The 16,623-nt window shown below is 47.0% G+C and overlaps 1 protein-coding gene and 1 long non-coding RNA gene across 2 annotated transcripts; both read left to right on the forward strand.

Annotated features, from left to right (window-relative positions):
* Positions 1 to 375: 375 nt before the first annotated feature.
* Positions 376 to 2,546, forward strand: LOC148683782 (uncharacterized). Its single transcript, XM_088655249.1, has 6 exons — positions 376 to 491; positions 737 to 847; positions 1,645 to 1,943; positions 2,049 to 2,125; positions 2,220 to 2,274; positions 2,400 to 2,546. Exons 3-6 carry the CDS (start codon positions 1,673 to 1,675, stop codon positions 2,525 to 2,527), a joined length of 531 nt encoding a protein of 176 aa, XP_088511375.1. The 5' UTR covers positions 376 to 491; positions 737 to 847; positions 1,645 to 1,672; the 3' UTR covers positions 2,528 to 2,546.
* Positions 2,547 to 9,322: 6,776 nt separating this feature from the next.
* Positions 9,323 to 15,097, forward strand: LOC148683783 (uncharacterized). Its single transcript, XR_015946595.1, has 3 exons — positions 9,323 to 9,533; positions 11,482 to 11,537; positions 15,002 to 15,097. It is a non-coding gene; the product is annotated as an uncharacterized LOC148683783 (long non-coding RNA).
* Positions 15,098 to 16,623: the final 1,526 nt, after the last annotated feature.

The raw sequence follows: 16,623 nt of genomic DNA on the forward strand, positions 1-16,623 counted from the left end.
CTGCCAGAGTACCTATTTGTCTACTTGCAGTTTGACGTGCTCAAACTGCACCGAATGGTACACCCTTTCAGCCTGGCACCCAGTGCGCCCCACCCCCACCCCCGTTGCTACGCCCCTTCTATCAGGCTTCAGCTTGCACGGGGCAGGAGCGTAGTGAGATTTATTTTGTATTATTTCTTTGCGCCATCGTGACCCTAGAGAAACAGGTTCCTGCCCCGAGGGGCTTACAGTCTTTAATTTAACACAGGAACAGGGAAGGGTTGAGGTCCAAGGTGGATCCTGAGTCTTCCTGCGAGACATAAGCCAGGGTCTCTGAGTGGAGACTTTGGGATTCCTGGACATTTCCCATCTGTAACCCCTTCCTCTGTTTCTATTTTGCTTTCTGTCTCCCGGGTCCTAAGCCAGGCTGGCAACGGAGGCTGCTGTGGCGCCGGGACCAAATGGAGGAAGGGGAGGCGGCCATGTCTAAACATAGCAATCTACAAGTTGTGGTATGTTAATTCCATGGCTTACCTTCCCCTGCTCCGCTTCTGGGTTGCTCTGTGCCACGCAGGAGAAGGAGGGATGTGGCTGGGGGGGGGGCAGCAGCCAGGGCAGGAGAGAGCTGGGAAGGCAGATGGGGGGTGGTGGAGGGAGTATTGAGGGAGCTGTGTCCCAGAAGAAAATAATTGGGGACCCCCGGTGCCCTAGAGTGGATGCTTATGCCAGGAAAATACAATGTCCTTCGCTCTCCCAGGGCCATGGTTTGGGAGGAAAGGTGAAGGCTCCGGCCCACCCCCACCCTCACCCCCCCCCACCAGCAGCAGCAGCAGCCCAGCGGTGCTAGGGGGAAACCGCAAGTGTTCAGGTATGCTGTGATACGCCTTTGGTTTTACCAAATACTAAAACAAAGAGTATTTATGGTGATCCGTTGTTGCAGGGGCCATAGGCCGGTGCCTGCTCTACCCATTGGGCAATCTGGCTCTGCCTGGGAATGCTTCTGTGGAGATGAATCCCAGAATTCTCCCCACCCCATACGTCCTTCCTTCCTTCCGACAGAAGTGGACATGGTGTGTGGAACTGGACCAGGGGAAGAAGTGGCTCCCCCATTGCTAGGGGTGGGGATTGCCATTTCCTCATGCCAGCAATGGGACAGCCAGCCAGCCAGCAGGAGGAGGAAGGCCTGATTTAGAGAGATTCCTGTAGTTTCTTGGTGGTCCACTTCTCTCCCCCCCCCCGGCTATTGCCTTGGGGAACAGCCCACCCACCCCACCCCCGAGCTGACTCCATGACTATGGCTTCAGAACTGCATGAATCTATACCAGCCTACTAGTCCATACCTAAATATTTTGGGAAATAGAGAGTTCTCCATGTTTGGGCTTCAGTTTACTATCTTAGTGTATTCTGCCATGATGGTGGGCCTCAGTTTAGCTGTCCAGGACCACCTAGATCTCAAACAAGGGCATGTTGTGCTTATTCTTGCCTCCTCCTCCTCCTCCTCCTCCTCCTCCTCTCCTCCTCCTTTAGAAATGATGCCCCCAAAACATTAACACCCGACAGAGCCAGGTTGAGAAATCTTATGAAATCTCAAAAGGTGAAAGAAATACATTGCATTTCAGGTTCTTTCTTTGCCTTCTTAGCCCATATTTCTCCTAATTTCTCCAGGGATGAGGCTCCAGGTCCAGCTCCCGGGATGAAGAACCAAACAACATCCCAGCGGCTCCCGGCTGTAATCCCTCGCGACTCTTCCCCACTGCCCCTTCTCCATAATACGGGCATGGCTCCTTTCCGGCCCTGTTTGGCACAGAAGCAGCATCCAAAGTTTCCTCCAATTCGAAGAACATCTCAAGTTATTTCAGTGAGGGGGGAAACTTTGGCTGCTGCTTCTGAGCTAGGCCAGCTGGGATGGAGCCAAGATGCTCGTACGGAGGGGGAGGCCAGGTTGGGAAAACTTATAAGATCGGGTAGGAGGAAATACTCCCTTCCCAGGTCCCCCACCCTCCTGCCCTAAACTGGGGCTAGCGTGGCTGGGAGCCAGGCGCCTGCTGATGTCTCTGTTTTCTTTGCAGCAAGGGAACGACTCAGCCTGGGAGCCGCCGCATCCCGGGAGGGACTGGAGCCCAGGCGGAGAATACGTTTCTCTGAGGTAATGGGACAGGGGGAAGGAGATAATGGGACAGGGGGAAGCATCCCTTAGTGCTGAGTTCTCCCCTGCTTAAATGATCCCTTCTTTCTTGCAGGATCTCTTGTCCGCACCGCTGTGGCTGCTGCCGAAACCTCCCCCAAAAGGAGCAGGTAAGAGGAAGGGGGAAAGGTGGACCCTAATAAGAGGGTTTGGGGAACTGGGGCCCTCCTACAGGTGATGCTCGATTACAACTCCCATTGTCCTTGACCATTTTCCTTTTTCTCCTGTTTTTCAGCTAAACACCCAGGCAGGAGGGACCTTGAAGGAAAGAGAGAAAGAGCCTCGAAGCGTCCCGTCAACAGCCCTGGACAGCACACTGACCTGGCACACAGTTATTTGATAAATTTTATACACAGAGTATAATAAAGTGAAATAAAAGAAATCTGACCCATGACTGGTTTCTTTTCGCTTGAATTTAAGTATCATCAATAGAAACACTCTCTCTCATCAGTAGTGGTTTTAACAAATCCTGGTTACAGACAATTTGGCTGGGAAAACATTGTGGTAAGTGAATGTAAAGACTTTGAAAAAGATGATATTTTCTGTTGTGAATAACTGGTTGGTTACTTCCTCTGTTTTTATTTTCCTTTCTGTCTCCCAGGCCAGGTCCTCAGACAGGAAGGCCACAGCAGCTGCTGTGGCGCAGGAAAAACTATGAAGTGGCGCTGGAATTTGTGGTATGTTAATTTCATGGGGAATCCATTCCCCACATGTGCCAGGAGGTCGTAGCGCCAACCTGAGCGAAACAGAGCTTGGGGGCAGGTATGTTGTGACCTTCTGGAGGAAGAAGGCCTGATTTAGATATTCCTATAGTTTTACGTGAAGTGTTTCTCTGTGGTCCACCTGGGCAGGACACGAAGCGTGATCCTCTTCCATGCCAACAGCACATCCCAAGGTAGGCCGTTTTAGGATGGCATGAGCGGTGTGCTTACACTGGGCACAATGCTGCAGAGGGTGCCAAAACAATGCTGAAGAACAAGAGGGAGGGGTGCCGAATTTTAGCATTGCAGAGGGCACCCTTTAAATTTGAGAGCCCAGTGTCCACCCTGGTTGGGAATGCTTCTGTGGAGATGAATCCCAGAATTCCCCCCACCCACATCCTTCCTAGAAAAAAGCAAAAAATATCAATATTTGGTCCAGAACCTAGGTACTACACCCTCACTAAAGGAGATTTTATGAATGATTCACTAACTGATGAGGTGTGTACCTGAGCTTATGGCCTCAAATTCTCTTTATCTTATATGCTGTTTTATTACAAAATATGATGACTAGACTACTGATCCTAAACTGAATAGTTAGATGCCCAACCACCCCCTCCAGAACCCACTGCTCTCAACTGACTCTCAACTGCCTCACATTCAAACTCCTTTTCAAATCCTCATCCAATCATCACTCCCCACCAGAATTCCACACTCTCCCTTTCCCCCTCCCTCCCTCCCTCCTTGACATTCCCATAATAATTCTAATACAATTACCTTAATAACCCTATTACATTCAATATTTTATACACGCTGCTCCCTATAACCACACTGTTAGAAGCACTTGAGCTCCCCGTTCCTGGTTCCTAGGGAATGGGGGTGAGCAAACTGCAGGTTCTTCATCCCTGTTCTAAAAACCAGATGTCTTCCTGCAAATGATCCCAGGAATTGTAGTTTGTTAGGGGTTCTGGGGGTTGTAAGCCTGTGAGAGGGAAGCCACAATGCCCAGGATCATTCAGGGGAAAGTCATGTGCTTTAAAAGCACATTGGATGCTCTTTAAAACATAGCATCATAGAATTGTAGAGTCGGAAGGGACCCCCGAGGGTCATCTAGTCCAACCCCCTGCAATGCAGGAATCTCAACTAGATGATCCATGGGCCGATGGCCATCCAAGCGCTGCTTAAAAACCTCCAAGGAAGGAGAGTCACTGCTTCAGGCCCTAAGGGCCTCCGGAGCAGATGAAAACAAGCTTGCTCCATCCTCCATGTGACAGCCCTTTAGACTTTAGTTATTGAAAGGGCTCCATGGTGTGGATCTCATATCAATATTATGAGAGTGTAAGCAAAACATTTCTCTTTTTCCCTTTCTCTGCACCATGCAGAATCGTAATGGTAACCAGAAGGCTGGAATTAGGAGCCCAGCCAGGGCTGGCTGTTGGCAGGATCCTTGCATTGCCGGGGGTTGGACTAAATGACCCTTGGGACCCCTTCCAGCCCTGCCATGCTATGATTATATCAAGCAGCTAAAGGAACAAAAAGATGCTTCTGAAACTTTTGGGAATCATAGGAACACTCTCCCCACCAGTGGCTTCCAACAAGAGCTTGCATCTTCCTTAGGAGAGAGGCAGGCCAGAACAAGGGGGGAAATGTTCCCACTTCAGGTAAGTGGAAATGACAATTGAGTGCCCCATATTATAGGAATGCTTCCTTCCCGTGTCCCCCACCCTCATGCGCCAGACTGCTGCTAGCATGGCTGGGAGCCAGGCACCTGCTGAAGTCTCTGTTTTCTTTGTAGGGAAGGAGCCTTTCCGCAACATATACTTTGTTCTGGCCAAATCCCTGGAGAGACGTCACAACCCTCAGGTACTGGAGCAGAGGGAATGAAGGGGTCCTTATGAAACAGGTTTGGGGAGTCTGGCTTCCAGCAAGTGCTTTTCCGAAGCATTGCTCCTTCCAATAGGGGAGGCTGAGCATAGCCATCACGGCTAGTTGCCCTTGATAGGCCTCTCCATGCAGTTGTCTAGCCCTCCTTGAAAGCCATCCCATCCAACATGTTATTGTGGTGCATCTGATACTCCTATGCTTCCTTGCTCCTGCAAGGAGAGGACTATTGTGAGATTCTTTGGTTAACATCTATCTGGGCTGGAAAATATTAAAGAATCAGAGGACTGGTGAGCTTCCTTTGAAGCGCAACTGATCAAAGGCAGGCAGATCTGTTAGCATCTTGATAAAGATGCTCAAACGATAAAGGATGCTATTATACCCTGCAAACATCCCAGAAAAAGCTCCCAAGCTGATGGAGAAGAGAGCAGTTAAGTGGTCAGTGGGGCTCCAGGTTGCTGTTTCTGGGTCGCACCACAGCCCTTCCAAGTTGCCCAAGAAATCAATGTCACAACAGTTTTTTCCTTGCACCTCCTCCCCATGATCACCTCGTAGGGCCTTCTCAGGCGTACGCTGTGTCTGAACCAGCAGATCCCACCAAACCAAGTAATCGAGGACCCAGTCAGAAAAGGAGCTTGCGCAGTCATACCAGAAATAAGCAAAATAACTAAACCAGTACTAGAAGTCACCCCAGAACTGGCCCTCCTGAGCACCTTCCAAGATAACAATGCCCACCCACACTAGAAAGAGCTCATAACCCACGGGCAACATACAATTCAATATGGCTAACTTAACCCAACAACCCCCCTCACCCACCCACAAACAAATCCCACTGCAGCCAGCCAAAGACGATCAACCACAGCCTAGGCCACCCCAACCTCTCTCACATAACAAGCAAATAGAACGAGTACCTCCCCAAGTGACGCTGACAGAAAACCCCGCAAGCATACACTAAATAAAGGAACTTAAGCTTTGCCACCCCAGTCCCTCTCTCCTGTCCCCCACCTCCAGGGCCGGATTTAGATGAAGAGAGACCCTAGGCTACTCCACTTGTGAGGCCCCTCACAATCCCTCTCCCTCACACAACTAGAAGAAAGTGGAAGAGTGTTATAAACAAAACTGAATGAAGCCAAGGATGATGATGATGATGGGTATTTAAAATTCTGCAATTCACAATTTCTCCTCTAAAGGACATCAGAAAACTTCATCAACATTTGTTTGTCACTTTCAATGTACAGCATGCTTAGTGTGGACAACCTCTCATGAGTCACCGTGGCCCTTAATTCATTTTTAATTCTTTTGAGTCTTGAAAAACTCCTCTCTCCCGAGCAGTTAGTGACCATAAAGCTAAGAAATGGCCGCAAAATTGCTTCCACATTAGGAAAGGCCATCTGAATTTTTTCCTTCTATATAATTTGATAATGGTTTGTATGAGACAGAGAGTGCTCTGCTGTAAGCCTATGGCTTTGTCTCATGTACAGGTGAAAGTGTCAAAGTTCATCAATAAGTTTCAGGTCAATATCTTCTGGGTGTGCGTCCATTAACAGTTCAACACCTTGTTGAATTTCTTGCTTAGATGCTATCTAAATAGCAAGAATGGAAAAACAATTGTGCAACATCGCTTGACACAGCTGTTGTTGTTTAGTCGTTTAGTCGTGTCCGACTCTTCGTGACCCCATGGACCAGAGCACGCCAGGCACTCCTGTCTTCCATTGCCTCCTGCAGTTTGGTCAAACTCATGTTAGTAGCTTCGAGAACACTGTCCAACCATCTCGTCCTCTGTTATCCCCTTCTCCTTGTGCCCTCCATCTTTCCCAGCATCAGGGTCTTTTCCAGGGAGTCTTCTCTTCTCATGAGGTGGCCAAAGTATTGGAGCCTCAGCTTCACGATCTGTCCTTCCAGCGAGCACTCAGGGCTGATTTCCTTCAGAATGGATAGGTTTGATCTTCTTGCAGTCCATGGGACTCTCAAGAGTCTCCTCCAGCACCACAATTCAAAAGCATCAATTATTCGGCGATCAGCCTTCTTTATGGTCCAGCTCTCACTTCCATACATCACTACTGGGAAAACCATAGCTTTAACTATACGGACATTTGTCGGCAAGGTGATGTCTCTGCTTTTTAAGATGCTGTCTAGGTTTGTCATTGCTTTTCTCCCAAGAAGCAGGTGTCTTTTAATTTCGTGGCTGCTGTCACCATCTGCAGTGATCATGGAGCCCAAGAAAGTAAAATCTCTCACTGCCTCCATTTCTTCCCCTTCTATTTGCCAGGAGGTGATGGGAGTGGGACCAGTGGCCATGATCTTAGTTTTTTTTGATGTTGAGCTTCAGACCATATTTTGCGCTCTCCTCTTTCACCCTCGTTAAAAGGTTCTTTAATTCCTCCTCACTTTCAGCCAACAAGGCTGTGTCATCTCCATATCTGAGGTTGTTGATATTTCTTCCGGCAATTTTAATTCTGGCTTGGAATTCATCCAGCGCTGGACACAGTACTTCTTTGCAAATTGGCTTCAAGTGCATCTAATACTATATAGGACTAAAGGAATTTATCCTAAACTTATCTCTTGAAGAAAGTGCATCTACGGCATTAGGTGCACTTCTGTCATTTCTTTGCCGTTCCCTCACTTTGTCTCCTTGTTTTGTAGTTAACATTTGGCAAGGTGGCTTTTGCTTGTTTCTCAAGCTCAACAAAATCTTCTGTTTAAAAAATCCAGAAGTGAATTGTACAAACTTGCACAAGAACTCAATAGCAGGCCTGATTTCTGAAGGGCTTTGCTGACCTTGTGAAAATAACCTAGCACACGGATTTATATCTCTAAGATTCTGCAGACTTTGGCTGTGAACTAGGGCCCCACAAAAAAATTTCATGTTGGGCCCTAGAGTTTCAAATTGGGCCCCACTGGCTGGCCCTGAGTTTCATAGTTGCTGGGCCCGAGTTGCCCTGCCCTCGCATGAAGTCTTGGGTTTGCAATTTTAAGAGAGGGGAGACTGCCCTCTGGGGGGCTGGCTGGCTGGCGAGGCCCCATAGATTTAGTTACAACAAATGTAACTGAAGAACCTGAAGAAAGAGACAATGCATGTGTTTTTGAAGACAAGGGGAGATTATTTTATTTTATAAAAGAAAAGGTGTGGCAGCCCCCGGTATTTAAAGAGCCCACACCCCTATTACCGTGTTTCTCCGAAAATAAGACACCGTCTTATATTTATTTTTCCTCAAAAAACCACACTATGGCTTATTTTCAGGGGATGTCTTATATTTTTCCTCCTCCTCCTGCCGCGGCCGGTATTGCTGCTGTGCCTATCACTATGTCTTATTTTCGGGGTATGGCTTATATTCCCTGAATGCTTAAAAATCCTGCTATAGCTTATTTTATGGCTATGTCTTATTTTTGGAGAAACAGGGTACATCATTAGAACCAGAACATAAACCTATGAAACTAGAAAAGAGGGGGGGGGGAATCAATATTTGGTCCCGAACCTAGGTACTACACCCTCACTAAAGGAGATTGTATGAATGATTCACTAACTGATGACGTGTGTACCTGAGCTTATGGCCTCAAATTCTCTTTATCTTATATGCTGTTTTATTACAAATATGATGACTAGACTACTGAGAGATGCCCAACCACCCCCTCCAGAACCCACTGCTCTCAACTGACTCTCAACTGCCTCACATTCAAACTCCTTTTCAAATCCTCATCCAATCATCACTCACCACCAGAATTCCACACTCTCCTTTTCCCCCTCCCTCCCTCCTTGACATTCCCCTAATAATTCTAATACAATTACCTTAATAACCCTATTACATTCAATATTTTATACATGCTGCTCCCTATAACCACACTGTTAGAAGCACTTGAGCTCCCCGTTCCTGGTTCCTAGGGAATGGGGGTGAGCAAACTGCAGGTTCTTCATCCCTGTTCTAAAAACCAGATGTCTTCCTGCAAATGACCCCAGGAATTGTAGTTTGTTAGGGGTTCTGGGGACTGTAGGCCTGTGAGAGGGAAGTCGCAATGCCCAGGATCATTCAGGGGAAGGTCATGTGCTTTAAAGGCACATTGGATGCTCTTTAAAACATAGCATCATAGAATTGTAGAGTCAGAAGGGACACCGAGGGTCATCTAGTCCAACCCCCCGCAATGCAATTCCTCCCTCCTCCCTGTAACAACCCCTGAGATATTTTCAGGGCTGCATGGTGTGGCACTCATATCCACGTCCTGAGGGACAGAGAGCAAAACGGTTCTCTCTCTCCCCTTTCTCCACCCCATGCAAAATTGAAAGGGGTCAGTGCATCTGGTTGGTAAGAAGATGGTTGGAGTTTGGAGCCCAGCCAGGCCTGGCTGTGGGCAGGATCCTTGCATTGCCAGGGGTTGGACTAGATGACCCTTGGGATCCCTTCCAATTCTGCCATGCTTTGATTCCATCAAGCAGCTAAAGGAACAGGTGGGGGACCAAGATGCAGAAAAGGGGGAGGCACAACCACACACCTCAGCAGCACTTTCTGGCCTGACCCACGGTGGCCTCATCCCAGCACACTTTGACCCGCCTGGTTTTATTTTTCGAAATGCAGCTGCCTGACAACCCAACAGCCCGCCCCTGTTTGCCAGCTGGTGTCACAAAGTGCCGTTTTGCAAGCAAGGGGTCATTCTGAAACATTTGGGAGTCGTAGGAACACTCTCCCCACCAGTGGCTTCCAGCAAGAGCTTGCTTTGCAACGAGGGAAAGACTCAGCCTGGGAGCTACCACATCCTGGGAGGGACTGGACCCCAGACAAAGGACTCTTTCCTAAGAGGTAATGGGACAGGGGGATGGAGGGTTGCCTTAGGAAACAAGAAAGGCCTTCAGGATCGGACCAGGGGCCTGTCTGGTCCAGCCTCCTCTTCTCACAGGGACCACCCAGATGCCAGTGGGAATGCCGCCAGCAGGATTCGAGCCCAAGAGCCCTCTGCCCACCTGGGACTTCCTGCAACAGCTTTTCTGAAGCATTTTTTTGTTTACAATTAAACATAAACAATAAACAAATAATCTATAAACCAATGAACATAAATAAATAATAATCCGTAATGATAATAGCAATAAATAATAATAATAACGATAAAGGGGGAGGGAATCAAGAAAATTCACCAAATACCAATCAGCCCCCCGCCACCTTCCCCCCTCCCCCACCAACTTCCCTCCTTTGTTTACTCGACTTCTGTTTTCACTTCAACTCCAATTTTGTCATTTACATATATTCTCTGCATGCATTCTGTCTTTCCTATATTCCTCTATCTCACTTGTCTTATATCTCCACGCTTTATCTTTTGTATCCCTTCATATCTTTTTATTCTAAGCATGTGAGCATGCCCTCTTTTAAATAATATTTTTTTATATATTCATCGTAGCATTCCCATTCGCTTCTTGGTTTTTGTTTCGGTTGGTTTCTCAAAGCTGCTGTCAGCTTGGCCATTAATAAATACTCACTAAGTTTGTTTATCCACTCTTCCTTTGTTGGTGTTTTGGCTGTCTTCCAATATGTAGCTATTAGAACCCTGGCTGCTGTGCACACATATAAAAACACTGTCTTATTCTTTTGGGGAATCTCTTCACTTAATAAACCTAATAGGTAGATCTCTGGTTTTTTCTTTACCAATTTTTTCATCATTTTCTTTAATTCTTCATGAATCATTAACCAAAACTTTTTTATTTCTTGACAAGTCCACCACATATGTATAAATGTGCCAGGTTCCCCATTGCATCTCCAGCACATGTTATTTTTTAATTTATATACTTTGGCCATCTTTACAGGTGTTAAATACCACCTATGATACATTTTGATAAAGTTTTCTTTTATATTTTAATATAATATTTCTGAAGCATTGTTTGATCACCCCCTTCCTCCGTTCAGTTGCCTAATCCTCTTTTAAAGCCATGCAGTCAGAGATGCTCTTCTGCTGCATCTCCTGGTCACCTGATGGTTCCTGCCAAAAGGGACTTGTGAGCTCCGCAGTGGGATCTGCTTTAAGTCCCTGGGGTGGGTGGGACAGCTGAAATGAGCATCTGAGGGGACGTTCTGTTCAGGGGTTCTTCCCTGGAAGCAGCCCTTAGAGTCGAGTTCTCCCTTGCTTCAAGGACACCTTCTTTCTTGCAGGATCTGCCCAAGCCTCCCCCCCAAAAGAACAAATGAAGAAATGAAATCCTATTATTAGATAAAGAGTTATTGCAAAATATAAAACATATCTTAAAAAGCAGTTGGCCTCAAAGTAATACTTGGACTTGTTTCAATTAACTTCTACAAAATAAATTATGGTAGAAAAGATAAAAACAGAAAGAAAATGGAGGAATAACGGAATAAGAAGGAGACAGTTTACCAAAGACGAAAAGAGAACTGTGTTGAGGATGAAGGAAGTCAATTGGAAGAAAAGAAGAACTGAAATATGATATATATATATATATTGTTGACTGATTGATCTGTGTAAGTTTTCGTATGTTACTATGTTTTATTTGTATTTCTTTGGTTTTTGGTTTTCGGATTGTGTGTTATTACTTTTATGTTTAGTTTTATGAGTGTGTGTGTATGTGTTGTAAAATAAACAATAAAAAGTGTTGCAAATAAATAAATAGAGAGGTAGAGGTATGGAACTATATAGATGGGCACACACACTGATGCCACTGGGAAAGCAGCAAACAGGGTTCCAACCCAAGAAGCAGTGCATAGTGTCCAGTTCTCCCCTGCTTCAAAGATCCCTTCTTTCTTGCAGGATCTCCTGTCTGCACTGCTGTGGCTGCTGCCAAAGCCACCATGTAAATAGAACAGGTAAGAGGAAGGGAAAATTTGCATGGGGCGGGGAGAACACCCTACAACTTGAACGTACGAGTTCATGCTGTGGATGCATTTCTGGAAAAAGGCTGACACTAATAAGACGGGTTTGGGAACTGCGGTCCTCCTACAGGTGATGCTGGACTACAACTCTCATTATCCTGGACCATTGTCCTTTTTCTCCTGCTTTTCAGCTGAAAAGGCCAAAAAAAACACAAACCCCAGCTCTTGCTCCTTATGGGAGACTTGTAAAACGCAAGGTTTCCCAACAGTCAGAGTAAAACAGAATACAACCAAAGCAATGTGAAGCAAAGCAGCAGAGACGCCTGATCATGTGAAAAGGATCTAGGAGTCTTGGTAGACCACAAACTTGACATGAGTCAGCAGTGTGATGCAGCAGCTAAAAAAGCCAATGCAATTCTGGGCTGCATCAATAGGAGTATAGCATCTAGATCAAGGGAAGTAATAGTACCACTGTATTCTGCGCTGGTCAGACCTCACCTGGAGTACTGTGTCCAGTTCTGGGCACCACAGTTCAAGAAGGATACTGACAAGCTGGAACATGCCCAGAGGAGGGCAACCAAAATGGTCAAAGGCCTGGAAACAATGCCTTATGAGGAACGGCTTAGGGAGCTGGGTATGTTTAGCCTGGAGAAGAGAAGGTTAAGGGGTGATATGATAGCCAAGTTCAAATATATTTAAAGATGCCATATAGAGGAGGGAGAAAGGTTGTTTTCTGCCGCTCCAGAGAAGCGGACACGGAGCAATGGATTCAAACTACAAGAAAGAAGATTCCACCTAAACATTAGGAAGAACTTCCTGACAGTAAGAGCTGTTCAAAGTGGAATTTGCTGCCAAGAAGTGTGGTGGAGTCTCCTTCTTTGGAGGTCTTTAAGCAGAGGCTTAACAGCCATCTGTCAGGAATGCTTTCATGGTGTTTCCTGCTTGGCAGGGGGTTGGACTGGATGGCCCTTGTGGTTTCTTCCAACTCTATGATTCTATGTGGGCACCCATCGCCCATCGCCCGCACTCCTCCGCCACCTGCTGGGGTCTGCTTTGCTCAGGGCTGGTGTGGCTGCTCTCCGCGACTCTGGCGCTGCCCCACTTCTTGCACGCCCATGCTGAGGACTACGGGGGCATTCACTTCTGCAGGGTGGCGGACGTCACAGCAGTCTCCAGCCTGCTGCAATGGCCTTGGGTTTTGTGCTCCTGTTTGCAGTCATGGCGGCCTGCTAAACAGCGATCGCCCGCACTCTCCTGGCCTCCCCGTGTGCCCAGTCTCTCAAGGCCCTGCGCTTGATTTTGGCCCTGGTCTTGGTCTTCCTGTCTTAGCAGTTGCCTTATGCCCTGCTCACTGCAGTGGACACGGCCTATTTGTGTTCCCCCCCCTTTTTTTCAAATAATTTTTATTCGTTTTCCGATATTGCCAAAATACAAAAACAGCATTACAAAGACAAAAAACAACAACATAAAAAAGAAAAACATCATTTGTTACATTTTTACTTAACATTGTTGACTTCCCCGATTCCCCTCTCACTGGGTCCATTTTAGAATTCCATTTGAGCAATTTCCATCTTACATCTTAATTCAATCTAATACCTTTTATCATTATCTTTCAATTATTCTATTCTAAAAACATCAACTATATTCCACCAATAATTAATCTATTAATCCCAATCAAAAATTTATTTCTCATCCTTCAATCTTCTATTTCTCCCTTTAGCCTAAATTTTATTACCAAAGATTTCCCATAAATTCAAATAATAATTCTTATATCATAATAACATTTAACACACGGCCGATTTGATGGGACACCAGGCATCGAGCTGCAAAGTCATCCTCCGCTGGGACTTTGCCCTCCTCATCACTAGTGCCATGACCTTCTCCTGCTTTTCAGCCAAACACTGGGGTGGCCACGCTGCAAGTGGACATTCTGCAGCTTCTGGGGTCTATCTGGCAGCCTGTGGGGAGATGTGAAGGGCCTTGCCTGGAGGATGACATGGCGCAGGTCTCAGGGAAATGCAGTGATGTGCAATCTCGCCCTGACCCTCCCTGGCTACCCATAGAACAGAATCCTATTATGATAAATAAAATCCTCATAGATTCTAATTATGTTGGCTCCACAGGCTCTCTTTCCACTTGGTGACCTGTTACTTATTTTAGCACCCTCTTTGGAGGGGTCAGATGAGCTGTTACATCAATACAGGGACTGGCATTACTTAACAGCTGGGGGATAAGCTGGCCGGATAAAAACAATTGATTTTGCTAATTCAGGAGAGTGGATTGAGCTGCCCTGATGGTGCAGCTCTCAGGGAAAAGGCAGTAATGCAGAATCTTGCATTGGTGCTCCCTGGCTACTCGTACATGAACTACATCGAAAAAATTAGCCCATCAGCATTTCTTGAACTACCATGGTTTAGTAGTCCCAGAGCCTCTTTTGAAATTATGGCATTCATCCCTGGAACAATAATAAAGAACTGAGCACTTCTGAGCATTTACAGAGTGTCTTTCCCCAAGAGTTGGGTAAAGATAGCTAGCCTTGACCCACCTGAATTTGGAAAGGAAATTATTTATGGGCAGTGGGATGTGAGGTCCAGTCAGGTTTTGAGCACCAGCATCATTTATTTTAGAAATTGGGCTATGATTTGATAGCTATGCAAGGAGCATATTTTGAGAAATTGTTTGGTCTCATGTTCAGGGCTATTGCTTTCACCTTTGACACCTTATATTTTACAACCCACCCTATTTTATTGATTGTTTCAACTGTTTTTATTACTGCAGTTTAAAATTATTGTAAGCTGTCCTGGTGATGAAGGGCAGGGAAGAAATCTAAATATTAACAATAATAAGAATTGTTATTAACAGCAACCATCCTCAACCTGCTTCAGTTTAATAATGTATCGGCAGTGTTTTAACCGAGACGAGCCATTAAAAAATATTTAGTAATTTGTTCTCAAGATCAATTAAGCTTTGGGCTATTGGAGAGGAGAACTTGAGAACCAGGATCCAAATATGGCCATAGAATCATAGAATTGTGGGGCTGGATGGGACCAACTCAAAGTCACAAACTGGACCAAGGAAGTTGCACCACCAGCATGAACTTTGAGGAATGCGGCACGCCTTGGTGACGAAAAGCACAATCCCTCAGAGGAAGCAGGAACAACCACAATACGTTCCAGTCGACAAGCATCTTCATCAGTGTGTGTTGCTCCATGTGACAACACAGGGCCTCCGCCACCACTGGCTATTCCCGGTCTCAGCTCGCATGTGGCGCTATAGTTCCCAGATGGACGCAGAGTACAGTACAACTGTGAGCATTAAAAGATTCAGGAGCCTCTGGCGATTTTATGCCCTGCGAGTTTGCCCAGCAGCATGGTGTGGCAAGGCGACAATTGGGGAATCGGCTGACAGGGAGAGCCCATTCACATGAGAACCCATACAATATCCTGCTTCCTCCACAGGGCCACCCCTCCAGGGATGAGGCTCCAGCTGCAGCTCCCGGGATGAAGAACCAGGCAACATCCCAGCGGTTCCCGGCTGCGAACCCTCACAGTGCTGCCCCACTGCCCCTTCTCCGTATGGGCATGGCTCCTTCCCGGCCCTGTTTGGCGCGGAAGCAGCAGCCAAAGTCTCCTCCAATTAATACAGCTGCTCAGATTATTTCTGAGCGAGAGGAGAGACCCCTGTACAAAGTGGGGAAGGTAGGAGGAGATGCTAGTAGCCTTTGATTGCCCTCTCCTCCATTAGGTTGTCTAATCCTCTTTTAAAGAGGGACACAGTACAAGTTGAGTGTCAATGGAGAGTGGGGGAAGAACCTTCCTGCATGAGAGCAGAAAGGAGATGCTCTCATCCTGAAGTGGGTGGGCCAAGCTTTCATTGGGAGCCATTGTCAGGGCAGAGGCATTGGGCATCCATTCCCCACGTCTGCCAGGAGGATACCAAGTCCTTCTTCCTTCACAGGGCCACGCTTCAAGAGAATGGTCTCCATCGCCAGCACCCAAGCTGATGGACACAGAGCGAGACTCCGTCTTCCGTGGCGTTCCAGTCTGGCCTTTTGAATTGTAAAGTCCTTTCAAGTCGCTGCAGGAATCCATTCTGCTCAGTGCCCTTGCATGTCTTCTGGGATGCCACACATGCTGTCTGAATGTGCCAGTCCCTGGCGGGAGGAAAAGGGCATCGTTGGCATTCTTTCAATAAAGAAATTGGAGGAAATTTTTGCTTTCGGTATGCCAAGGATCAAATAAAATTTAGTAATAAATATTGTTAAAATGAAAAATAATGAGCAGTTTTCTTTCCTACTCTGCCTTCTCTGACTGCTCCTTCTCCTCGGTGTTCTTGAAGCTGCAGGTGAAGTCTCTCCACCACCTCCCCCTTCAGCAGGTGCCCCATGGCACTATTCCCTGCCCCAAGGAGCCCCTACTCCTGCCAGTTGGTTGCCAACATTTGGGGAACAAGACGGAAGTGTTGGACCAACCGGGGGGAGGGAAGGCATGGATATGCGAGGCACCTTCCCATGAGGATTTTCTATGAAGTCCATGTCCATGAAATTGGCCGTAGCCCACAATTTCTTTCTATTATAGCCCATGTCTGTAAGGCTGGTTTCTCTGGAGGTGTTACAGTGGGTGGCAGACACGACCAGGTCCTTGGAGAGGTTTGTGTAAGGCACCTGGGAATTAGCAATACTAGCCAAGCCCTGGCTCCGTTGCCCACCAAAATCGAGGAAATTCTGTTTCCCATGCAGATGGCAGGCCCCTCTTTGCTGGGCATGGGACTGCCGCATTCCCCGGCCTCCACAGGAGACTCGCAGACCTTGTCTGCATCTCCGCTCCTTTTCGGCCACCATCAAACGAGGGCGATGGCAACTGCACTTCTGATCCTAAGCTAAATAGCTGCCCAGCCCAGCTTCAGGTCCCCCACCAAGTGCCCCCCTACAGAACCCACCGCTCTCAACCGACTCTCAACTGCCTCCTCCCCCCCAACATTCACTCTCCCTTTCCAAGTCTCCTCCAATCTTCTCTCTCCATCAGAATTTCACTCTCTCTCTTCCCCAGTAGCTCCCTGCTTGACATTCCCTTGGGAATTC

This window comes from Zootoca vivipara, chromosome 12, assembly GCF_965207765.1.
Source record: "Zootoca vivipara chromosome 12, rZooViv2.hap1.1, whole genome shotgun sequence".
In the NCBI taxonomy this organism is placed as follows: Eukaryota; Metazoa; Chordata; class Lepidosauria; order Squamata; family Lacertidae; genus Zootoca; species Zootoca vivipara.

Coding starts and splice junctions, on each gene's coding strand:
- LOC148683782 (XM_088655249.1), top strand. CDS start 1,673: ATGAAGAACCAAACAACATCCCAGCGGCTCCCGGCTGTAATCCCTCGC. Junction 1,944..2,048: donor GGGAAAACTTATAAGATCGG/GTAGGAGGAAAT, acceptor TTTTCTTTGCAG/CAAGGGAACGACTCAGCCTG. Junction 2,126..2,219: donor GGAGAATACGTTTCTCTGAG/GTAATGGGACAG, acceptor TCTTTCTTGCAG/GATCTCTTGTCCGCACCGCT.